General features: G+C 44.7%; 1 protein-coding gene across 1 annotated transcript; it reads left to right on the forward strand.

Moving 5' to 3' along the window:
• The first annotated feature begins 224 nt into the window (after positions 1 to 224).
• On the forward strand, positions 225 to 19,828 carry IHO1 (interactor of HORMAD1 1). Its single transcript, XM_090283086.1, has 7 exons — positions 225 to 280; positions 2,473 to 2,647; positions 5,088 to 5,251; positions 10,610 to 10,658; positions 10,846 to 10,933; positions 18,267 to 18,370; positions 18,680 to 19,828. The coding sequence occupies exons 1-7, from the start codon at positions 225 to 227 to the stop codon at positions 19,826 to 19,828; spliced, it is 1,785 nt and encodes a 594-aa protein (XP_090139212.1).
• The last annotated feature ends 5,195 nt before the right edge of the window (positions 19,829 to 25,023 follow it).

Below are 25,023 nucleotides of genomic sequence, written 5' to 3' on the forward strand. Positions count from 1 at the left end.
GGCTCTCTCTGGTGGTACTAAGAAGGAGAGAAATTTGTATGCAATTCAACAACAGAAAATAGCGGTTTCTGGCACATAGGTAATGGGAATTTTCAAGGATTGGTTAAATAACTACTGAAATATCCTCATCTACATATAATAGCACCAGTAAAGCAATCTTGGGGGGGGGATTATATTAACCTTTTAAATTAATGTTCTTTTCTCTTTAAATAGAATCATAAGAAATGAATTTTAATGTCTGGAATATCAAAGATATGCTCAGTATCCCTTCAGGCTCTGGGTAAGTTTTCTAGTTATACACTCTGTTAAGAAGATTTATTAATTATATTGATTTCATAGAAAAAAGCTCCCCTTCCTATTGGTTTATAGGAATAGTCACCCCATATAGTTTCTTCCCCTCACCTGTCACCGCTGCACCCTCCCATACTTGTCTTTTTCCCTTCACCTACTTTCTGATTTTAAAAGCAACATCAGTTCTGCTACGTGTGTTAAATTGGACAACGACTCTGTATCCAGACACTGGGCCTAGGGAGTATGATGTTTATGGAAATTAGACATCATCCAACATCTAGAAATCCTCTCTTGAGTTGGAGTCATTACTATTGAAATAGCAAGGAGAAAAATGAAAATGCTGTTCAGACATATGTTCCGGTGTGTGATGTAGTTTGTAAGTGCCGTGGTGTGAAGAGCCACTCTAGCTATCGAGAAGGCTACTGAGCTATCGCCCCTCTGCTGCTGCCCCGCGGAGGTGCTTCCGCTGGAGTCCACCAGCCATGCAGTGGGCCTGCCGTGGCAATGTGATGGCTGTGTCCCAGAAGGAGTATATATTTGAGGAATTTCTAATTACTTTTGGTATGCTTTCATCACTGGATAGTTTATTTTCTTCCTAACACCTTCATAAATATAGTGATTAATTCAGTACAATCCTAGAGCATTGTTCATTTTATTTCTTGAAAAGCAAAAACGTGTTTACGGTTGATACAGAGTAGGGAAAATCTTTGTTTAAACCAAATAATAACTTTCAGATATAAATCCTATGTGATTTCTGTAGGCTTAGAGAGCATTTTGTATTGTTGTTGTTTTTTTGATAATGATTATGCAACCTATATTATGCAGCCCATTACCTTAGCTAATCTTAGAAAAACGGTTCTACAAAGCAAAACAGTTACTCTTCCTTGTGATGAACTATTAGTGTGGCTTTTTGTCTTGTAATGGTTTGTTTAGCTTAGAATATATACTTATATGCTATCTAATTACTTTAAATTTAACATTTGGGAAAAGAATGATTTGTGTGCATGTGTTTTAACGAAAAGCATATTTTCTTCGGTTACATGACAGCATGAAATAACACAAATTATTAAGGTGCCTTTCACATAAAAACTTAAAGACTGTTTTACTTGTCCTCCTCATATGCTGTCTCTGTACTAAGTACACTGTGTTCAAGTATGATTGTATCGTTATCAGTATCACTGTCTCCTTTATGTGTGAGGTTTAGAGACTGGCATAGATAGCCAGGATAGCCATGAACAGCAAGTTGGAAGTCCACAGCTGGAAGTATAATATTTAAAGCAAGCAAGGATAAGACACTAAAATGGGAACGATACCTTCCTTCAAAAACAATTGTTCATGGATTCTCCTGTGCACAAATCTGAGTTGGTCATATTCTTCAGTCTGGATGAGGCCTATATTAGTCTGCTTGGGCTGCCAAAACAAAGTACCATAAACTGGATGGCTCAAACAACAGAAGTTTATTTTTCTCACAGTTCTGGAGACTGAAAGTCCTAGAACTTTATGCGAACATAATTGGTTTCTAGTGAGAGCTCCCTTCCTGGCTTGCAGACAACCACCTGCTTGCTGTGTCCTCACATGGTAGAGAGATGGGGGCGGTGAACTCTCTGGTGTCTCTTCTTATAAGGACACTAATCCCATCATGAAGGCCCCAGCCACATGATATGTATGATGTAGGTTTAAAAATTTACATAAGTGATATGCAATAGTGCTCATTTAGTTTGTACTTTTTTTTCTGCACTCAGAATTACATTTTTGAGACTTACTTATATGGCTATATGTAAATCTAGCTTATTGCTTCTGACTACTGCATTAATTAGGTGTATATACCATATTTTATTTTTTAAATCTATTCCCTTAGTGATGAAAAGATTCAGCTTTTTAAAAGATTTTATGAATTTTGATTTCCAAAATGGTGTTACAGCATACGGTTTTATTGTACAAGGAATAGTTGTGTTATTGTTTGAATTCCCATCTGATTGTTCCCAGGTTGTTGTAATGAAAATGGCTGGCTTTCAAAATTTTCTTGTTTCTTCATAGGTAGTATTGGCAATGTTCAGGGGGCCAGGAGGTCAGAACAAGCTAGCACTCTGACCAGAATATTCTGAAATGAAAATCTGTTAGTTATGATTTTATTTGTTCAGGATGTTTTCCACTTGCTATACTTTTCTTGCTTAATTTCAGGACCTCTAAGTCATCTAACTGGACCAATAATCAGACTGACTACTCCAGTCTCAGTGATTCTCAGTTCCTCTTTGGATCCCAGTTTTGTCCAGAAAGTTCAGAGGCCCTGTCAGCACCGTTGGACTCTGGGGTTCATTTGAGAGATCCAAAGCAGTTACAAAAGAACTCTCTGGATGTGAGTCTGATTGCCAGAATTTTTCTGCACATGTTTCACTGTTATGGAGATCAGCTATAAAGAAGACATTCTGTTGAATTATATTTTTTAGAGGTGTAATTTCTAAGGATTACTCTACTAAATGGATCTCTGCTTATTGGTCATTCATTTGACTTGGTAGTTTGAAATGGAGGAAATATTTGCATTTGCAGTTTCTTCTATATCACTAAAACAATGTAGAATAATGCCAGTACCTTGACTCCTTCTAGGGAGATCCAAATACTGCATGACATTTTCTAAGATTAGTCATACTGTTATTCATAAAAATCTCATAAGAAAAAAGAACTTCAGAAAAACTGGAATAAAGTAACGAATTTTATTTTAGATGGACAGTTTTTTTCCAAGAAACTTCAGGTGCCTTGTGGATTTTAGTCTACCATATGCTACATTATCTCCTTGAAGAGAGAAATGAAGATTCTGAGGCCCAAATTAATGAATAAGGGCCAGAATGAGGAACCAAGTCCCTTGAGTCCTTAATTTTCTTTGAGACCAGCATGTCTTCTTTTGTGAGTCAAAAATACGGTTATATATTTGTTTATTTTGATCTAGAACTAAATTTGACTTTATACACAGACTTAACTGCATCAAATAGAAACTTAATGAGTAAGATTAGGTCAGCGCTTTAAGTTAGTAGGGTGTGCTCTGAGATATTTAAGTACAACAGTTGGTACCCAGTGATATGAAGGAGGAAATTACTCCCTGATGTTTCAGAATAAGTTTTGCATCGGAATGCAGGAATTGGCTCCCCATGTGTCAGCATGTCACTGGCCAGGTCATGTCAAACTCACCAGCAAGCCTACTTCACCAGCAGCTGAGTAACAGCAATTTCAGTTAAACTTATTAATGTGAAAGCTTGCACACGCCATCTCAGAGACAGCGTACATAATTCTCTGTAGTAAACAAACTGATGGTTGCCAGAGGGGAGGGAGGGAGGATGTTGGGCAGAAAAGGGAAATGGGATTAAGAAGTACAGACTTACAGTTATAAGCCACAGGAATGTAATGTACAGCATAGGGAATAGAGTCATAATATTGTAATAACTATGTAACATGACAGATGCTTACTAGATTTACGGTTGTGATCGATCACTTTGGAAGGTATGTAAATATTGAATCACTATGTTGTACACCTGAAACTAATACAATATTATATATCAACTATAATTAAAAATAAATTTAAAAAGATATATACAAGGTCAACATAAGGTATCCAGCCATGTAAAATGAACAATAGAGACATTTATTGAAGAAAATACAAGATACAAGAAACATTATACATAGAACAATGACGCCTCAGCCCCCTTCAAAGTAGACACCTTGCACCCTGGCTGGTGTGGCTCAGTGGATTGAGCACTGGCCTAAAAACTAGAAGGTTGCAGGTTCGATTCCCAGGCAGGGCACATGCCTGGGTTGCGGGCCAGGTCCCCAGTTGAGGGTGTGTGAGAGGCAACCAATGTTTCTCTCACACATGTCTCTCTCCCTCTCTCCATCCCTTCCCCTCTCTCTAAATATAAATAAATAAAATCTTCAAAGTAGACACCTTGGCACCTCCCACAGCTCTCCCAGTCACCACCAGCTGCCTTGTTGTATTTTTCTGAATCTCACTGATGGTCTGAAATCTTCTCCCTTTCAAAGCTGATTTTAGTTTTGGGAAAAGCCAGAAGTTTCAGGGCACCAAATCTGGGCTATAGGGGGCTGATTCACCTGGGTTACTTGATGTTTCACCAAAAAACTCTGATGAGACGTGATACATGAGTGGGCATATTGTCATGATGAAACTGCCAATGACCAGCTGCCCATAGCTGCAGCCTTCTGAATCATCTGAATAGTTTCCATGGAAGAATGTTTAAGCTTAGTGCAAAATCTGATGCAGACTCATTGCTCTACTAGCTCAGTCATTTTGAATGTAATGGCCACACAGTACACATGCTCATTCAATGGGCCTCTGCCACCCCCACTGACTAGTACAGTGAAGTCATCATTGTTCACGCATGCGCATTCCAGTCCACTCTCTTTGACTGCCAGGTTACATTGATGTCCCATAAACCATTCTCATTGTATTAATAATGGCTGGACTTTTTTTCAGATCTCATAAACAAAATAGTTGATGGAAAAAAATAATCCTGTGTTATTGCCTTTAAATTTAGCCAATTGATTTTAAGCCATTTTAGCTGACATTTTATATATTTCTATAAGGCAGAAATTATATTAAAAAATAGTTTGTTTATTTTAATATAATTTTCTTGCATATATGAAATAAAAAGGAAATACTACATGCTATGTTGTTATTTAGTATTATGGTTTGCATTTAAATGTCACTCTGCATTGTATAGAAAATAGTGTATGTTATAGGTATTTTTATATGTAAACTGCTATAATGATTTTTTAAAAAAATTTAACAGAGTGAACCTAGTATTTTCACAAAGTACCAGACAAAACCCCAGCTGTTTGGAGAAGATAAAAAAGATGGAGGCTTATTTCCTCTTCCTTTGTCAGTTGGAAAATCAAAAGGTCTCTTGGGACAGTTTGAAGAAAAAAAGAAAAGAGCAAAAGACGAATGTGACAGGTATGCATTTTTCAAATAGTATTATGTGCCTTGGCTGATGTGGCTCAGTGGATTGAGTGCTGGTCTGCGAACCAAGAGGTTGCCAGTTCAATTCCTGATAAGGGCACATGTCTGGGTAGCGGGCCAGTCCACCATTGGGGGTGTGTCCGGGAGGCAGCCCATTGATGTTTCTCTCACACACTGTTGTTTCTTTCCCTCTGTTTCTCCTTCTCTTCCCCTTTCTCTAAAAATAAATAAAAGCTTTAAAAATATAGTATTATGTTTATTCTACCCAAAATTCTGCTCTTTGTTTTATTTTCAGATCATCAGAATTTGGAGATTAGATTACATTATTTGTTGTAGGATCAAGAATGTAGCACGTGAACTAAGTCATAGTCCAGGCTGATTTTCTCACTTTTAAATGTTGCTGTTTTTTCAGATATTCCTTAAATTTTATACACATTTTGATTTGTTGCTGATATATTGATTTTTAAAACAAATATGCAAGATAAATAAGAGCTGTGATATTTTTAAATAAAGAAGTTGAAGTTACTGAGGAAATTAACTTCTTCATTTCTTGGTAATAAGTTATTATCAAGGCAACATCTGTAGATATCATAGAAATCAAAACACCCAAGCAGAACAATAAACTGTTATTTCTGTGCCAGTGAAGATATATTGCTTAGCATCATCACTAGTGCTTTGATGTTGAACGAGCCCAGAATTCTAAATTAGGTATCTGTTACTGTATAACTCTTTCTTTAGTTATAAAAGCAAACTGCTCTATTTTAAGAATTTGGTTCTGTTGATGAGTAAACATTTCCCAGACTTTGACAGACTTCTTTCTCCTAGGAATCCAGGCCCTTGCACCGTGGTGGTTTCTCAGAGGCCCCTCGAGGCTCTGGTAGGGTACTGCAGGTGGGCAGGCTGCCCTCACACTCCTAGTGCTTCAGAGAGATCAGTCTTAATGTTTTTGTCCTCTGGGTCTTTGGATTATATTTTGTTTGATCAATATTTCTGAACTGAGAAAATTTTTCTTAATACATTGGATCCCACTTGATATTCCTTCCTTCCCACCTCCCTACCTTCCTTCCCCTACCTCTGTTTTATTTCCTTCTCTCTTTGCAGTGAAATGAATTTCTGTTAACAATTATTTACAAAATGGTAAAAATATATAGTATTTACATAGAACAAGTGGTGAAGACTCTGGAGAATTTCTCTCCTTTAAAAAGCATTCAAGACAGAGCCCTCAGCAGTCCCCCGGATCTGTCTCCTGCTTCAACATTGTTTGCATGGAACGGACACAGGGACGTTCCTTCTTCCAGCCTCCAACCACCCTCCAATCCCTTCCAGTTGCCACCTTCAGAACCACCTCAGCCATGCTCAGCCTCCAAGACCAGCCAACACAGGTTTTTTATCTTAACCCCTCATTGCCAAAAAGCCATAACCGCCCAAATTTATCAGCATTATTCTCTCTTTATCTTTGACATTTGGCATTTGAATTATGATGTGTCTTGGAGTGGGCCTCTTTCCATCCATCTTGTTTGGGACTCTCTGTGCTTCCTGGGTTTGCATGTATATTTCTTTCACCAAATTAGGGAAGTTTTCTTTCACTTTTTTCGAATATATTTACAATTTCTTGTTCTTTCTCTTCTTCTTCTGGCAACCCCTATGATGTGAATGCTGGACCTTGGGAAGTTGCCCCAGAGGCTGCTTATACTATCCTCGCTTTTTTGGATTCTTTCATCTTCTTCTTGTTCTGATTGTTTGTTTTTTGGATCCTCATGTTCCAAGTCATTGATTTGATTCTCAACTTCATACACTCTACTGTTGTTTCCCTGTAAATTGTTCTTTATTTCAATTAGTGTATCCTTCATTTCTGACTGGATCTTTTTTATGCTGCTGAGGTCCTTACTAAGTTCCTTGAGCATCCTTATAACCAGTGTTTTGAACTCTGCATCTGACAGATTGCTTATCTCTATTTCATTTATCTCTTTTTCTGGAGTTTTGATCTGTTCTTTCATTTGGGTCATGTTCCCCTTATTTTGGCAGCCTCCCTGTGTTTGTTTCTATGTATTAGGTAGAGTTGCTTTGACTCCATGTCTTGGTAGTGTGGCCTAATGTAGTAGATGTGGTGTAGGGTCTAGTGGCACAGCCTCCCCTACTACCCAAGCTGGGTGATCGGGATGTGCCCTTTGTGTGGGCTGAGTACACCCTCCTCTTGTAGTTGAGCCTTGGTTGCTGTTAGCAGATCAATGGGAGGGATTTACCCAGGCCAGTCAGCTGCAAAGATTAGCTGTAACCACCCTCCGTCCTCTGTGGAGGATCAGCTGTGTAGGGACAGGGTGGTGGTGCTCCAGCGTGGTCGGTAGCTGTCCACTGGATGCGCTGACCCTGGGGTTTCCTGGGTGGTACTGGCCAAGGTCAGCCCCCCTGTGTTTTACCTGGGGCACCTTGCCTGAGCTATAAAGCAATCTGTGATGTCTGCTACTTATGCTGGGCTTGGAGATTCCCAGGCAAAGCTACGCTGTGAATCTAGGCTGGCTGCTGCTAGTGCCGGGCCTGGGGCTCACTGAGGCCGGCTGTTGCTTGTTTGATAGGATTTAGGAAATTGTGAAGCATGAGCCAAGACCAGCCATTCACATGGAGAAGCAACTTGGGTGGGCCCGTAAGTTGGATGGGGCAGAGTCTCTGGGGATCTCCAAGGCAGGTCAAACAGTGTTAGGTTGATGGAGTCTCTGATAGGGCATCAGCTTGTGGGCTCTGTAGGGGTAGGGTTTAGAAAAGGGACAATGGCCTCTGCTTGCCTTTATGCCAGACAGTTCAGTGTCTCCCTTTGTACCACTGGTGCCTTGAAAGCTGCTACCCCAGTGCTGGAGCTCACAGGGAGTGAGGCTGAGTAGGTCATCCATATGCTGATCCTTAAGAGAAACCGCTTGGGGCTCCAGCAGTTTCTGCTACTGATTCAGTCCCCGTTGGTTTTTGCAGCCAGAAGTTGTGGGAACTTATTTTCCTGGCACTGGAACCCTGGGCTGGGGGGCCTGGTGTGGGGCTGGGACTCCTCACTCCCGAGATATCCCTCCTGAATTTTTATCCACCACACCTGGATGTGGGACCAGCCCGGCTCCGCATCTGCACCCCCTCCTACCAGTCTGGATGGATGTGGTTTCTTTAATTCCATAGTTGTCAGACTTCCATTCAAGTCGATTTCTGATGGTTCTGAGTGATGGTTGTTCTATATTTTAGTTGTAACTGTGATGTGGTTGTGTGAAGAAATGAACCATGTTGGCCTTCACTGCCATCTTGACTGGAAATCAGGAGTGTGTTTAGAGGCTTTCCTGGGCAGTGCTACGTAGCATTGTTAGACATCCTTAAGATTGTCTTTTTTAGTTTTATGTATTTTTTAAATCAAGTTATTACATGTACATAGTTTTTAGAAAATACAATGAGGATTATAATGCAAAACAGCAGGTCTGTCCTTCCTCACTTCTGTACTTACTTCCATATATCTCGTAGCATGTTAGATGACTCATATTATCATTTCTTGATTTTTTTCAGCTTGGAAGAATGACTTTCTACCCTAGAATAAGAATTTACTTCTTTGCCTCCTCCCTACCCCAGACACTATAAACTCCCCTCCCATCCTCCCAGTATAGCTCTATGAACATTTCTAGTTAAATCAGGTTTCAATCTTTATATTCTTATCACTCCATAACCACAATAGGTAGCCCAGAACAATTATATATACTGTGTGTACATTTTCCTAATGTTCAAAATAGCCTTGTTTTCCATTTTGCTTAGTTTCCTAAGCAAATCAAATCGTACCTCTGTTCCCAAATTCTGCCGCCAAACTGGAAGGGCTCCATGTTATCTATTGATCACATCTGACCTTCTTTCAGTGTTACCCTTTCCTTCTCAGAAGCGCCTTCCCGATTCTAGTCTGAACTTGGCACTTTCCTAGTCCATAGTGCAGCTGTCGTCCTGAGTTGGATGCTGTTACTTGGAAACTATGTCCTCTTCTTTCTTGGGCTACTCCTTGGATTTGGTGAAGCACATATTCCTGAAACTTCCTGACAAAGGTACATGGCTCCAAAACAATTTTTTGAGAACTTGTGCATCTGAAAGTCTTTATTTTTTCTCACACTTGATGGCAAATTAGATAGGATATGGAAATCTAGATTGGAAATTATTTTCCCTCAACATTTCTAAAGCATTGCTCCATTGCCTTATCGCTTTCTATGTTGCTTTTAAAAAGTCTGATGCCGCCCTGACTGGTGTTGCTCAGTGGCATCATCCCATGGAACCTAAAGTCACCAGTTTGATTCCCAGTCAGGGCACATGCCTGGGTTGTGGGCCAGGTACCCAGCAGCGGACATGGGCCCCGGTTGGGGGCATGTGAGAGGCACCCAGTTGTTTCTCTCACACATCAATTTCTCTCCCTCTTTTTCTCCCTCCTTTCCCATCTTTCTAAAATAAGTAAAATCTTTAAAAATATCTATGGTTTGTAGATTTCCAAATAGTTCTATTAAATTCTCCTTTCAAAGTTGGTCTGGTGGGGCATGCAAAAGACTTCTTGTAGAGTTGTCCTATTGGGGTCTGAAAATTGATATTTGCATTTGCATTATGTAGATTAAAGAAACAAAATCTGTAAAATGTTTAAATGACAATCCATGTCTGCATCTTTTCAAAATGGGATCTTTACTTGAGGAATAATTGTGATAATTTCTTTTTCATTAGAAATTAATATTGTTCCTGGAATTGTCTCCCTGCTGCCTCATTCTTACAGTGAAAATAATAGTCAGGCCCTGGCTGGTGTGGCTCAGTGGATTGAGTGCCAGACTGTGAAGCAAAGGGCCACCAGTTCTATTCCCAGTCAGGGCACAGGCCTGGGTTGCAGGCCAGGTCCCCATTTGGGGGCGTGTGAGAGGCAACACACATTGATGTTTCTCTCCCTCTTTTTCTCCCTCCCTTTTCCTCTTTCTAAATATAAAGAAATAAAATCTATAAAAAAAAAAGTCAATTAGTTTATATGCACATGCATCTCGGAGTTAGGAGTCACTAGGTGTTAGGAATTTTCCATCATAATCTGATGGGACCGGAGTTGTGTATGTTGTCCATCGTGGACTAAAACATAATTATGTGGCACAATGGTAAAAGCCTGTCTGTCCTATTGTAGTAACCACTTAGGTTGGTAAAACTTAACCTCATGTAAGATACATACAGAGTGAATTTTAAAAAGAAAGAAAAGTGTATGTTCTCCTTTTTCCAGCTGCTTTGATGCTACACTAGGTGGATGCCTGCCATGTTCATGGAATCAATTCTGTTACATATTGTTTCAATATTTCACAAAGATTTATCTTCTTTTTTTCTCTATTTTAGTGAATCTCTCTACAGCCTCATTTCCCATGTCCGAGAAAGCATCCACAAGGTAAGTATAGCTACATTTCAAAGACTTAGAACATTTGCCATTTTAAGAGGTTTAATAATTATATTGTATTTACTTTAGTTCATGTAGAATAGCAGTATATGAACAACTTTTTTTAAATCATTAAATGACAATTCTCCAAGTTAGTAAAATAAAGCAATATGCGAATTTTTTAATTTTGGGTTTCTAGTTGCAGACATCTGTGGAAAAGTCTGAGGAACATCTCAGTTCAACAAGCCAATCTATTTTGGATTCTTTGGAGACTGTGGCCAAGACATGTGAGTGTCTCCATTTGAGGTTCTCAGCAGAGGGCATTGGCGAGCAGTAAATGTGAACTTTCTGACTCTAGCCAGGTTTCTGCCGGTAGTGAGGTTCCATACTGCATTTCACATGAGAAGCTAGGTACAGAAGGTTAGTCCTGAAGGCATGCGACGCACACTAGACTGGGAGGTGGGGCTGGGGGAACAGAAAACCCGGGGTAGTGAGGCCCACCTCTGTGGAAACGCCCCTGTCCCGAGATGCCTTTTGTGAAGCACTAAACCTCCACCCAGTGACACCAGAGGCAGCTCTGCCAGATTTCTCATCTCACTGACTGAAGTAAATCAGCATCTCTGAGTTCCTGATGAATTGCTGGCTGTGCTGGCTGTAAAGACATTGCTCCCTTAGGACTTAACAATAAAGAAACTGCTCTCTTAGGAGTTAGAAATACTCCAGTCACCTACTGTTCTACTTGCTGCTTTGGTTTCCATGAGAGCTTTTGATAGTGAATCACAGCATCCTTCTCAACTTCAGTTACAGTTTGTGGCTTGCAAAGTCCTCTGCTCTGCCAATTAGTGGTCTGCGTTTAGCTGAAACTATGACCCTGGTCCTTAATAACCACAGGAGAGCTGTTATGCGGCTCTCCTGGGGTGGACACGTCTCTGGAACCAACAGCTAAGCAACAAGATGGTGGCTGCATCTGCACTTGTTTGCATTTGTCTGTATGTTTATGTTCTATTTTAAACAAATTGAAGCCAACTTATTCAAATGCCATGGGGTGAATTGCTCACAATTTACCAAGATTAATGCCTTTGTGTGGCTTAGAAATTAATCCCCATATGTCTGCAAAGAAGCACTGTACTGTCTGCTGGCTTCCAACCTGGGTAACCCACACACAGGGCAACTGTGCGTCTGTTTGGAAACCGGTTCTGGGAGCCAGAACTGTCATCCTCACAAGAAGAAGCAAGACAGAGAGCAGAAGCAAGTCAGAAGACTTCTTTTGTATAACATGATAGGAAAACTCATTTCTGAGTGCCCAGGAACAGCACTCCTTTTGCTTTCTACACTTAAAAGTATAGCACATAAAGGGGGAGTGCAGCGAAGCTGTGATATTTAAGGTCCAGACCAGGGAATGGAAACGCCCAAGGTCCCGCCGCAAAGTCAAGGCAGAGAGCGGACTGGGACTGAGTCTGGCTTGTCATAGGCATGGGGGTCCTGTTCCTTCACCCCTGATGGTGCCTTGATTGTCAGAGGGTAGGATTCAGGAGAGGGAGGAGCGCTGATAAGACAAGCAGGAGCAAACACGGTGGCATCATATTAATTAGAAAGCCAGGTCATTCCCGAAAATAGGCACAAGTCGCCTGCCCTCAGTCATCCCCTTTCTTGGTAGGTAGTGGCCTGGAGCAGGAAGTTAGCCACTGAGAGAGGAACCAGACAAATCCTCCGTCATACAGCCAGGCCCAGTCCAGCTGGCCTAGGGCACTGAACTTCCCAATCAGTGCGTTCTGCCGGCTTTCAGGATGTGCTCACTGTGCTCATAAGAAGAGGGGAACATACTATGTGAAAATGCTGCCTCTGTTGTTATGTGATTGGTGCCGTCTCAGGATGAGCTCACGAGAGTGTTTCCCAGTCACAGTCTGCCTGTTCAGCCAGAAGGGTCACTCAAGGCCATTCAGTCTAACTCCTCTTGTTCTTCTGCTGAAGGCACCACAGACCAGAGTAATGAAATGAATTCCTAAGGTCATCCACATCCCACTTTATCTTGGGTTTAGGAGAGCTAATTAGTAGAGAGCAGTACTTTCACCAAATATGTATCACTTCTATTGAAAAATATGATCATAAGGAAAATAAAAAGGAAGGACTGCTATCAAAAACTAGGAAATATCTCTTTTGGAAAATAGATAACTACTACATCAAGATTAATTCCATATGAATTGATATATTAATATGACCATTAAAAAAAACTATAGGAAGTCTTACAGCCAAGATGGAGGTGTAGACAGACATGCTACGTATCCCTCCACAACTAAGAAGGAATACAACTACCTCAAAACTAGAAACAACCAGAAGTTCCAGAAAATTAAACTGCATGGAAGTCCAACAAACAAAAATATAAAGAAGAAATACTCATCCAGACAGGTAGGAGGGGCCGAGCCGGGGCAGAGAGGACACCGTGTGGTGGTGGCAGCAGCAGCGGCGGCGGCAGCAGGCCTATGGAAAGTGCAGTCACACATTTTAAAAAGTCAGGAGGGACACCTGGGGAGCGTTCCCAGCTCCTCACCAGACCATGCAGCTCATGGTCCCAGCGCTGGGGAAAATCAAGCCTCATTGCTTTTGACTGTGCAAACCAGTAGGGGTTGGGGCAGAGGCAGAAACTTTTGGTCTCTCAGCAGAGTCCACTTGTTTAAAGGGCCCCCACAACCCTAGAACATCTGCAGACCCACCCACTCTGGAAACGACAGCCAGGGCAGCAGCTAGAGAGGTGCCAGTCCCATATAGAAGTGGGAGAAGTGCGTGGAAAAGGGGCAAGTGCTGGGCAAGCAGCATTGTTCCTTCTCAGACATCTCCCCCACATACAGAACCACAACATGGTGAAACAGGTCGCCCTGTACTGACAAATCCCTATGGCTCCGCCCCTTACAATGTAACAGGAGTGACAGCTCTACCTAAGACACAGAGGCAAACACACACAGGAGACTTCCGGCTAAGATGGAGGCCAAGACTGACAAGCTCCATCTCCCTCCACAACTAAGAAGGAATACATCTACCGCAAAACCATAAATAACCAGAAGTTCCAGAAAATAAATGGAAGTCCAACATATGAAGTTATAAAGAAGTGGTGCTCGTCTTGATGGGTAGGAGGGGCGAAGCCAGGGTGGAGAGGTCAAGCTGTGCTGGTGGCGGCAGCAGCAGTGACAGCGGCAGGATGGCGGTAAGCACAGACACCCATATTTAAGGGGAGGTGAGATGCGCCTGGGGAGCACCTCCCAGCTGCAGACTAGACCCGTCAGCTTGCGATTCCAACGCTGGGGAAGGAAGACCCCCATTGCCTTGGACTGTGAAGCCCAGAGGGGGTGAGGACGGAGGAGGAGGCTCCCGGTCTCTCAGTGGAGAGTGAATGGCAGGAATCCATCTTGGACCCCCACCCCCACAGAAAATGCCACAGTGTCGTGAGAAGGGTCACCTGGTTGTGATGAGTGCATGGGGCTCTGCCGCCTATAGCGTAGGAGGTATGACAGCCCCGCCCAGGAAGCAAAAGTAAACACAAAACTGTCAGGATGGCACAGATCATAATAGATATCCCGGTGACACCAGCAAATATCTAATCTTATGAAAGAGCAGATAGAAAATCTTTCTGAGGCACAGTTCGGAGCTTTGGTTATAAGGATACTTACAGACCAAACAGCAGATCTTAAACAAGACGGGGAAGGAATGAAGGCTAGTCCTGCTGAAATGAACAAAAACACATACGAAACTAGTGGTGAGGGAAAGAAAACCAGGGATCAAATCAACAAATTGGAACATAGAGGAGGAACAAACAGTCAACCAGGGCAGAAAGAGGAAACGAAAAGTGAGGAAAATGAGGAGAGGCTCAGAAACCTCTGGGACAGCTATAAGTGGGCCAACATCCGAATCATAGGGTTGCCAGAAGGTAAAGAAGAAGAACTAGAAATTGAAAAATCTTGTGAAAAAATAATGAAGCAGAACTTCCCTAACTTGGGGAAGGAAATAGACTTACAGGTCCAGGAAGCACAGAGAGTTCCAGAAAAACTGGACCCAGGGAGAACCACACCAAGACACATTGTAATCAAAATGTCAAAAATTAAGGATAAAGAGAGAATCTTAAAAGCAGCAAGAGAGAAGACGAGAATTATGTACAAAGGGGTCCCCCCAATAAGACTATCAGCTGATTTCTCAAAAGAAACTCTGCAGGCAAGAAGGGACTGGCAAGAGATATTCAAAGTAATGAAAAGCAAAAACCCACATCCATGATTGCTCTGTCCAGCGAAGATGTCATTCAGAATAGAAGGGCAGAGAAAATTCTTCCAGGACACAGTAAAACTGAAGGAGTTCATCAGATCCAAACCACTGTTATATGAAATGTTAAAGGGACTTGTTTAGATGAAGAAGGATCAAAACTATGAACATTAAAATGAAAACTGTATCACAACAACCAACAGAATCTAGGGAACCAAAACAAAGGCAAACTAAGTAGGCAACGAGAGTGGGAAAAGAACTATAGGTATGGGGAACATTATGGGGGGAGGTCAGCAGGGAGGGGGAAGGGGGGAAAGGGAGGGAGATGGTACAGGAATTAAGAAGCATAGTAGGAGGGAGTGGAGTAGACAGGAAGATGTTGAGAAGAACTATATGCACAACCAATGGGCATGGACTAGGGGGGGACTGGTGGGACGGGGCGTCACTGGGTGGAGGGGGACAAGGGGAAAAGAAATTGGGACAACTGTAATAGCATAATCAATAAAGCATATTAAAACTTTTAAAAAATGTTCTTACTTTAGCCAAATAAAGATTTTGCCAACTTAAAAAAAAATATATAGGAAAACATGGACAACATTTTTATAATTTTAGAATGAGAAGGGCTTTTCTAAGCAAGGCACATATAATTGTTAAGAAGAATGAGGCCCATCTATATGAACCGTGTTGGAGTGGAGATATCTGTACATTGTTAAATGAAAACAGCTCATGAGCACATAGTTTGCTGCAGGACACATCTCGTGGAAGAGTGTGACCAGTCAATGAAAATTGGGAAGGGCATCCCCCAAAAGCGGGAGGACTGAGGAATGTCCTTTTATGCAGGGGGCTCTCAGAACTTTGCTCAGGCTCTCAGCACAGTAGGGGAGCAGAACCAAACAGTCAGACAATCCCTGGCCATCTGTGGAAACTGTCAGAATCAATCTCATCTCAATAGACCCTCAATCAAATCACTAAAATAAAACAAATTTTTACAAATCTTCTTCACATGGAGGCAGAGATATTGTCCAGAATAGGAAATGGATTTAAAATGGCATTTTTACAAAAAATGCTATAAATATCTGATGTTTATAGTCAAAGCAGAAAGGAAATGAGTCCCCTTCTAGAGAACAGACACGCACATGTACACACGGGATCTACATATGTGGGTATGCATATGTATTAATGCAAAATTCTAGAAACTGCTCATAGTGTTAAATCCAGGAGGTGGAATCAAGGTCTGCGTGGGAGAGAGTTGATCATTTTTCATTGTATTATACTGTTATGGTTTTGAGTTATTTTCAGAAATAAACTTTTTAGAAGAAAACAAAAGGATAGACATTGGAAGCAATGAGCTCAATACAAAGGTTCCTATAAAGGACATGTGTTTCTCAGGGAACAAGGGAAGACTAGGTGGGACCACAGACAGATGTTCTCTAGCACAGAATCCAGGACTGAACACTGCCTTCCTCATTCTCTGCGTTTGCGGTTGGTAATGTTCACTGTTGCTAAGAAACATTGCTATTTAGGAACTCATCTAGGATAGAAAAATTACATTTGCTTTTTACTACAAATATCTACACGGATGTCTGGAAAAATATTTGATTAATTGAGTTTAGGAACAGGAATCCAGTACTTGAGATATAAGTAAACATCCTTTTTTCTAACTGGTTGGCCCATGGAATTTAACTTGTATTGAGCAACAGGAAAAAATTTGCTTTCTAAAGATTTCCTATGTTTTTATCATGGTGACGTACACAAAACATGACTTTTTGCAAAACCACACTGGTTTGTCTATTCCCAGTCATAACAGGCTCTTCCTTTTCCTGCGGAGCTTTGGCCCTCACCATTTCCTCTACTTGAATAACCTTCCCTAATCTTTGCCAGCTCCTTTTTATGCCTCTGGTTTCATCCTAAATGTCTTCATCTCTGATAACCTGACTTATCTAAAGTAGGTGCCCCCCACCCTCTTATTGGTGTTATGATCCCTAGCAAAGCATTTATTATAACGTTCACTTATTTGTGTGCATGTTGTTTTACTTGTTTATTGTCATTTGGAGGCCAGTCTTGCGGTTCCAGATCGGGCCGACCTTTTTTTTTTTTTTTTAATTTTAATTTTTTGGTTTTTCAATTACAGTCGTCCCATTTTTCCCCCATTGCCGCCACCCACCCAGCCCACCCCTTCTCCCGCAATCATATCCTTCCCCGTTGTCCATGTCCATGGGTCATTTATACACTTTCTTTGACTAAACCCTTCCCTTACTTATCCCCCTTCGCTCCTTCCCCCCTCCCCTCTATTGACTGTTATTTTGCTCCTTGTTCTATTTAGTTCATTTGTTTATGTTGTTCTTTAGTTTCCTGTATTAGGTGATATCGATCATTCTTTAGACTCTAGTTTTAGGACTTCTTTTCATCTTCATTCTGAGAATCATTTTTAAAAAATTATTTATCTAAAGTATGTGATGAATAAAGGTAAGGCCATCTTCACATGACCTGCAGTTTACTAAGAGCATGGCAATAATTAATTGCAACAATGTGTTATTAAATGTGTGTGTGTAAAATTTCCATATGCAAAACAGGGGACCTAATATCAGTCCTGAGAGGCAAGCTCTCAGTTCACCCAGCCTCTTCGAGCCCACGTGTAAATGGGGGATAAATAAGTGGAGGGTGAGGGCGATGGCAGAGCACGCACACGGTGCCAACCGCAGAGAGAAGGAGCAACCGAGCCGGACAGGAAATGGTATTTTCCAAGGAGGTGAGAGCAGAAGGAAGACCAGGAATTGGAAGGAAGAACAGCTGGACTGGGGTGTGGTTGAAGGGAGAGGCAGAGCGACAGGGATGGAAGCAGAAGTGGCTCAGGCTGATGGAAGAGCGGGCACAAAGCCAGTGGGGAGAGAGGTTGCTAGGAAGCATTGCTCAGAGATGTGGGGAGACTGGGGGACAGTTTGGGGCGGGGGAATGAGCCGGTGTAAAGATTTGGGCTTAACCCCACAGCCAGTGGGGTGCCATTGAAAGTTTCAGTGAGGATTTCAGAGGGACGTGATCACATATGCTTTCTAAGAAGATCACTCTGATGACAGGGCCTAGAAGGCAGGCCAAGAAGGAGGTGGGTGTCGTTGCCTGGGCTGCAGGTTTCAGGATTCCCAGCAGGTGCTGAGGTTGAGTTTGCCCTGGCTAGGAGGTCCTCAGGGAGGGAGGGAGGAAGACAGCAGGAAGCATCCTGCTCTGGCTTCCTCTCCTCACCAAGGCCCAACTGGGTGGATGAGTCCTGGGCACTAGGGGAGCAGGCCCAGGTGGCCATGCCAGGTCCGCTCCTCCCTCTCTGCCACTGTGGCCTGGACATAGTCTTCATGAGGTGAATTGTCATTGTTCTCTATTTAGTTCAAGAAACTGCACAGGCCCAGAGCAACCTGGTGTTGGAAACAGTGCAGGACAAAGGCAACATGGGGCAGGCGATCCTTGAGATGCAGAAGAGATTTGAGGCTGTAAGTATAGACCCCAAACCCTTTCCTCAAGTATGTTTTTGGCTTTGTCACGAAAGACCCAGAAAGACACCTTTAATGTTGCAGATTTCAGCCAAGAACAGAGGCCAACACAAAACAGGGCCCTTGGTAACGGGTGAGGGTTGAGTCCAGCTTCCTTTCCCAGGTTCTCCAGCCCAACGCAGGCCCCAGGGGCCGCGCTCCAGAGGGTAGCCTTGCTCGTCCCACATCCTCTGGTTGGTTTGCACATTTTACTGTGCTTTCTGAGCTACACTGTTGTTAACTCTCTTCCTTTTCCCTGCCTTTCCCTAGAGACAAGCAGAGTTTACAGAAATGAAGTCCAACCTGAAGCACCTTGAAGGGTTAGTTGCCCAGCAGAGTAAGGACTTCCAGCAGCTATGTGAGCAGCTAGGCCAGCTCAATGCGCCCAGTGTCCTAGCAGAGCTGAAGAGTTTGACCTTGGTGCCTCGGGGACCCAGGCATGTGACAGACAGCACTTCCCAGACCTCGCCACTGCTGGCCCAGAGCCTCAGTTTCACCAGGGAGGACATATGTGCCTCTGAGCAACCAGCTGGGGGACAGGCCCAGGCAGTCCCTGCTGTGAGGAATCTTAGGATGGGCTCCCTGCGGCCTAGGGGGGCGTTTGGTGTCCGGGGTGAGGGAGCCAAGAGGGCTGTTCTCCAAGAAGAGGCTGCGCTACTGGCTGTTGGAGGCGGCAAGAGAAACAGGCGAATCAGGCACAAGGCGGTGCAGACTAACTGCGAGAATCAGCTTACCACTGAAACAAGCTCGGAGAACCACAGCGCCAGCATCCCAGGCCTCCGGGATCCTGGTGTCAGGACCCTGGTTTCCCCAGGAGCCTCGCAGCTTCTCTCTCTGGACTTAAACACCTTTGTAACCAGGACTGGGAACGTCCGCCAAAAACATCAAACCAAAAGCACGTTTTCACGTGACCCTTGTGAGCAGAGGTTGGCGACGGGACGGAAAGGCAGAACTGTAGCAGGCAGGAGAAAAGGCCAGCAGCAGCCCAGGAAAACCCAAAGAGGCAGGCCCGTACCCAGGAAGCAAGAGCAAACCCGCGGCAAAACCCATGCTTTCAATTCCAAAGGTCCCCAGCGCCCAGTTTCTGGCTCACGAAGTCTCCCCCCAGAGCAGCAGGAACCCCTTGCTCAGCACCTGAGTCTGTGTGGCCCCAGGAGCCCCACAATGCCAGTCTGCCCTGCTCTGGAAGGAGCATGTACACCCAGGAGGACAGCAGGGGCAGCCCAAGGGACCCCCCTGCAGCTCAGGGGGCACTCTTCCCAGGACAACAGCCAGCTCTCTAACACCTCCAAGGAGGACCACCGAATAAGCTGGTTCAGCAACCTCAGCCTCGAGAGTTCCACGTCCCCTCTATGCAAGGAGCCGGAGAAGAGTGTGCTCTATGACCTGGGTTTTGACAGCAGTGATGATGGCTTCTGACCAGCTCACAGTGACCTCAGCTGGTTTATCAGTCTCAGCAGAAGACAGCAATTACAGAACACTTGGACGGCTGACAGCAGCAAGCCCCTGAGCCTGCGCGGGACCCTCGGGGTCAGAAGTCCTGCTAGGGAGGTACCAAGTGCCGCCCATGGCAGGGCACAAGGGAGAAGCGCCTCCTTCTTTCCTGAAGTGAAGACGGTGGTGATGAGAGCTGGGGGCCGCCCAGGTCTGGGGTGTTGTGTTGGTGAAGTGTGGGCTCCCCCCCATGGGAACACTGAGCGCTGCCCTCCGAACTGGTTTGGAAGGAGCTGGACTCTCAAAGACAACATTTTTTTGTCCTCAAAACATTCCCTACACATCACCCATCTCTTCCCAGGCCTCAGGACTTCTTTTCTCTTTCTTACTCTTTCCTGGTGTTGCTGCCAGAGCATTAGCATTTTTGGTTAGTGGACGTATTACAGGACACGCTAAGTCAGGCTTGTGAGCACAGAGTGTTAAAGCTACTGGTGACGGAGAGGGGACGTGCACCGAACAAACGCGCTGAGCATCGCTGTTCACAAGCCACATGGTTCCGTTTTTCTTCCAGACTGTTCCACGCCCCACCCCCGTTTCCAACCCCTCCGTTAACGTTAATGAGGGCCGAGGCGTGCCCTGTCGTGGTTCTGGAGAGCAGTGGACTCGGATGAGCCTTTAGCTTTTCCTTTGTATCTTGCTGAAGCTTTTGATTAATTTTTTTTTTTTTTTGGAATGCATATGTATTTCTTTTGTAGTAAAAAATGAAAAAATGAAGATAAAACTTTTAAACGTGTACATTTTTTCCATTAAGTTATTGACCTGGTCTCCCATTGGTTTACTTAAGTAAATCAAGCAGGTAATAGATGCATTTCAGCTTTTTGTTTCCCACGCTTCTCTCAAGATGATTATGAATAAACAACACCTGTCGCAAACTGGTTTTTCTTTTTCTTTTCCTTTATTGTATGAAAGTAAAAATCCTCTTGGGTGGACGGCTTCCAGAAATTGCCCATTTTCAAACCAATACAGTAAGTGGTACTGGGACCTCTGGGTGGACCATTATTTCTTTTATTTGCAAGGGTGTGTATCCCACAAAGGCCAGAGAGCGTGACTTGCCTGCCTCACCTCTGGCGGGGGTACAAGGCACCAGCCTAAGCCGCCTGTGCTCTGGTCTCCAGTCCAAGGGCCTCCTGGGACCTGGAGCTGGGAGCCATGGGCAACGGCCGCCGTCCCTGAGGCCGAGGAGGTGCCGCTGGCCTCTTCTCTCCCTGCAGCCTCACGGGCTGCCTGTCCGCCTGGCCTCCTGCCAGCCGCCTCTGCCTTCCCTGTGGGTTTTCTCTGCTTGTGCTGAGGAAGGCCTGGGAGGAGGGACTCAGCCACAGCGGGTTCCTTCCAGTTCCTCCCACGCTGACTCCAGGTGGCTGTCAGTGGTTAGCATGAGGCTTGCAGACCAGAGGGACCTGTATCTGGAAATCTTTTATTACTCTAAGTTGAAAGTTTAATTATTTTAAATCAAAAAGCTGAGGCCTGTTGAGAGAACTCCATCAGTATTTATGACTGTGGCCTTCTCACTGAAGGGTCTGTCCAACGTTTAATAAGTTATTAAATCCTGAATTCCTCCAGAAGTATTTCCATTTGCATCATGTACTCAAAGGTCAGAATGACTCAAGTGTTCCATGGGTTGGCTGTCTTTGTAGAATGAGCCGTAAATTAATCTCTTAACAAATTTGGGTTAATTAAAATTATACTGTCTGGCAACCATCAGGAAAGGCTAGTCTGTTATTTTATTCCCAAGGCCTTTTTTTTTTTTCTTAACCACTGTGTTCCTGCCAGATTTGGTGAACCTGACGCAGCCCAGACGTGTCCTTGGAGCACTGGATGTTCCTGGCTCTTTGGATGCAGATAGAGATTAGGCTACATGGGCGGATGTGGGGGGCGGTCCAGGGGCCTGAGCCCAGAGAGCCACCTAAGGGCTCCTCCCTCTGATCTGACTCAGGTACAGTCTGAGGACGAAAATGAAGCCAACTGTGGTACCGAATTGTCTTAATGTTCAAATATCAAATGTCACCTGCAGGGAGGCCTTTTTCTGACTTTTCCTCACACACTTCCTGTTTTAACTGTCTCATAGAGCGCCATCCGACAGGAATGGGGGGTGGAATACAAACCCCAGGTCAGTGGCCACCCCGCTGGACCCTCAGTACCCAGTGGAGTGTCTGACACTCTAGACACTTGATACTAAGGGCGGAGGCTGCGTGCTCTGCCCTCGAACAGCTCCTTGCTCCCTGGTCCTGAAAGTCAGTCTCTCTAGCATCCCCGGCAATGTCTCTTTTTTTGTGTATCTTGAATCAGAAGCTCCAAAGGGTTCCTGACCAGGGGTCTCCTGCAAGATGTCCATGCCAGCTCCTCAGCATCCCCTCTTCCCCAAAGTGCCCAGAAAACAGCTGCCTTTATGTCTTCAAAAAAGATGATTACTTCCTACGAGGGTTGAGCAGTTTTGAAAATTGTTTCATGCCAGGCCTTAGGCCAAAACTCTTCATCAAACCAGGCATTTTCCAGCTGGCCTGCCACAGAGTCCTTCCCCTCCTGGGCTGGGATCCATTATTGTCAAGCACACTTCCTGAGGAAAACATTGTGCACGCCATATTTAGCTGGAACCTGAAGTATGAGTGTTCTCCTACATACTCCAGGGAGAAAGCAGGCTGCCGGAGCAGGGCCTCAGGTTGTCTGTGGACCGCAGCCTTGATCTGGCGCAGCGGCCTCCCTGGTCTGCCCGCCTCCTGCGCCGGCCTTCGCTGCCATAGTGAACGTCTCGTGCTTCGGTCACAGGACATTCCAGTCTGTACCAGGTGAGCCCCTGGCCTGGCCATTCAGGGGCAGGGAGATTGGTTTGAATTAGGCCTCCTCTGCCAAACCTTGTCATCAGCTTCTTGGATCGTTAACAACTCACAGTTCCTCCAGAGGCAGAAGGGGCTGCTGCCCTGTTGGTACATTCCTGGGTGCAAAGGTGAAAGGCACAGGCCCCCATGTTGTCTGTCACCTTCCTCCTGGTCTCCTGATCCCCTTGGATATGTCTCTGAGATGGAAGTGGAGGGTCCAGGAGAGCACCAAGCAAGGAACCAGAGTGGGTGGGCCAGGTGGTGGCTGTCCTGATCCCCTCGTGTGGGAGCAGGAGGCAGGGGGAGAGGAACCCTGAGGTCCAGCAACGAGAAGGCAGGCCTCCGAGTCCAACACGCCACGCAGAGCCACACAGAAGTGCCCCCAGAGCTCATCTGGCAAGAATTCAGGCTCCAGTCTAGGCCCACGTGGGGAACAGGCAATCCAGGCCACACTGAAGGCAGGGTCTCCATTTCCAGCCCATGGCCGTCCTTAAATGGTCCTTTCAAAGAACCCTTGCTCTGCTGTGGCCCTCTGCTCCTTGCTGGATTTTCACTTGGCCACTCACTCATCTCTCTCCTTTTTCCTGTCCCTTCTTTCTCAGCTGTGCCCTCCAGCCGTCCCCTCCAGCCCTCCAGCCTCTCCGAGGAGCTTCTCCAGAGCAGCTTGCGCCTTAAGTTCGTACAAAGTCTACCAGTCTGCACATTCAGCTGGTTTCTAGTGGCTTTGGCAGTGACAGGGTGGGAGGCACCCGGGGCCTGGAACCTTCTCCTTATCGGGCTGGACGGGCCCCGCTTCTCACACGCCTTGTGCTGTGGCTTGAATTTGCAATTTGTGACTAGCAGGTTCCAATGCTCTTATTTATGCTTGAAGCCGTCGTGCGTGTTTCTGTTTTGATTCTGCTAATCCAAATTGCAGTTTGGTGTTTCCACAGAAACAATTCAGTGATTGTTTGGCTTGCCAACATGAATTGCGGGGGAGAGAACGGAATGATGTGAAACACTTTTAGTTTCTCAATTATGACTATTAATGTCCTTCCAAGAAGTCTTTGGTCCCAGCTACCTGCAAACCTGAGGAGGTTTTAATAAAATAAATGTTTTAGCCCTAGCCAGTATGGCTCAGTTGGTTGGGCGTCGTCCCACAAATCGAAAGGTCGTGGGTTCGATTCCCAGTTAGGGCACATGCCTGGGTTGTGGGTTTGCTCCCCGGCAAGGGGCAACCGATGGGTTTTTCTCACACATCGATGTTTCTCTCCCTCTCTAACTTCCTCCTTTCCCCCAAAATCAAGAAGCATGTCCTTGGGCGAGGATAAAAAATACTAATAACTTAAAAATAAATAAATGTTCTCATCTCCTGTTCCCCCTCCAGCTGCATCCCTGGAGACCCAGCTCCACTTTGTGTAAGTGAGCAAGCACACATCTGCCCACTGCACCCATGTGGTGACAAAGGCAGGATGGTCTCCTTGGGACACATCAGGGAGCCCAGGATACAGCGAGGGGAGATGTCACCAGGGGAATGGCCACCATTACCTACTGAGGACGGCATGCTGGGGGCACAGGGCTCACCTGCCTTATGGGGCAGCCGCACTTCTGCAGAGGAAAAGCTCCTTGTACAAGGGCCCCAGAATGAATCGCCCCCGCGGTAAACCTGAATTTTCACATAACCAGAGGTACGCCTGCCTGTCCCACCACAGAGGGCCCGTACCCCACCCCACCCCTACCCTGTGCTCTGCCCAGGCAGAAAAAAAACCTCTTTTCGGTCTTCTGGGGTTAGAACTAGACGCCATTCCCAGCAGCCACCCCCTCTGCCAAGCCCTTTGGGAACAGGTGCCGAGCTGTGAGAAAACAGGAAAACAGAGAAACAGCTCTGGGAGAACTAGCGCTTCACCCAGTGCACCCTCAGCGAAGGGGACACCCTAGCCAGGTCCCACGGAGCCTCAGCTGCCTGCCCTGGCCTCTGTCCCGGTTGCTGGACACTGTGAAGGTCAACTCTGGGCAGGTGCCTGGTGAGGGATGCCCATGGCCGGTGGGCAGAGAGGAAGATTTAAAAAAAACACCTTTATAATTTCTTATTTCTCCAGAAGTGATGCATGTCCATTGCAGATAAATTAGAAAATACAGGAAAAAAAGGAAACTGACCCCTTATCCTCTCCATGACAATTTTCTGCACATGTGCACACACACATTTTCACAAACTTGGGGTCAACTGCATTTAAAAAAGTTTTCTTTTAATTTTGGAATGACTAGATTTGCAGGAAAGTTGCAACGATAGTGGGTGTGTACATACCCTTCACCCAGCTTCCGTAACTG

The sequence above is a fragment of the Furipterus horrens genome, unplaced genomic scaffold, assembly GCF_987537825.1.
Source record: "Furipterus horrens unplaced genomic scaffold, mFurHor1.1.pri manual_scaffold_7, whole genome shotgun sequence".
NCBI classification, from domain to species: Eukaryota; Metazoa; Chordata; class Mammalia; order Chiroptera; family Furipteridae; genus Furipterus; species Furipterus horrens.

What these genes read in the sequence shown, in the direction of transcription:
- IHO1 (XM_090283086.1), top strand. Translation starts at nt 225, where the DNA reads ATGAATTTTAATGTCTGGAATATCAAAGATATGCTCAGTATCCCTTCA. An exon ending in GCAAAAGACGAATGTGACAG is followed by an intron (nt 5,252 to 10,609) that starts GTATGCATTTTT and finishes TCTCTATTTTAG; the next exon opens with TGAATCTCTCTACAGCCTCA. An exon ending in TCCGAGAAAGCATCCACAAG is followed by an intron (nt 10,659 to 10,845) that starts GTAAGTATAGCT and finishes TTGGGTTTCTAG; the next exon opens with TTGCAGACATCTGTGGAAAA.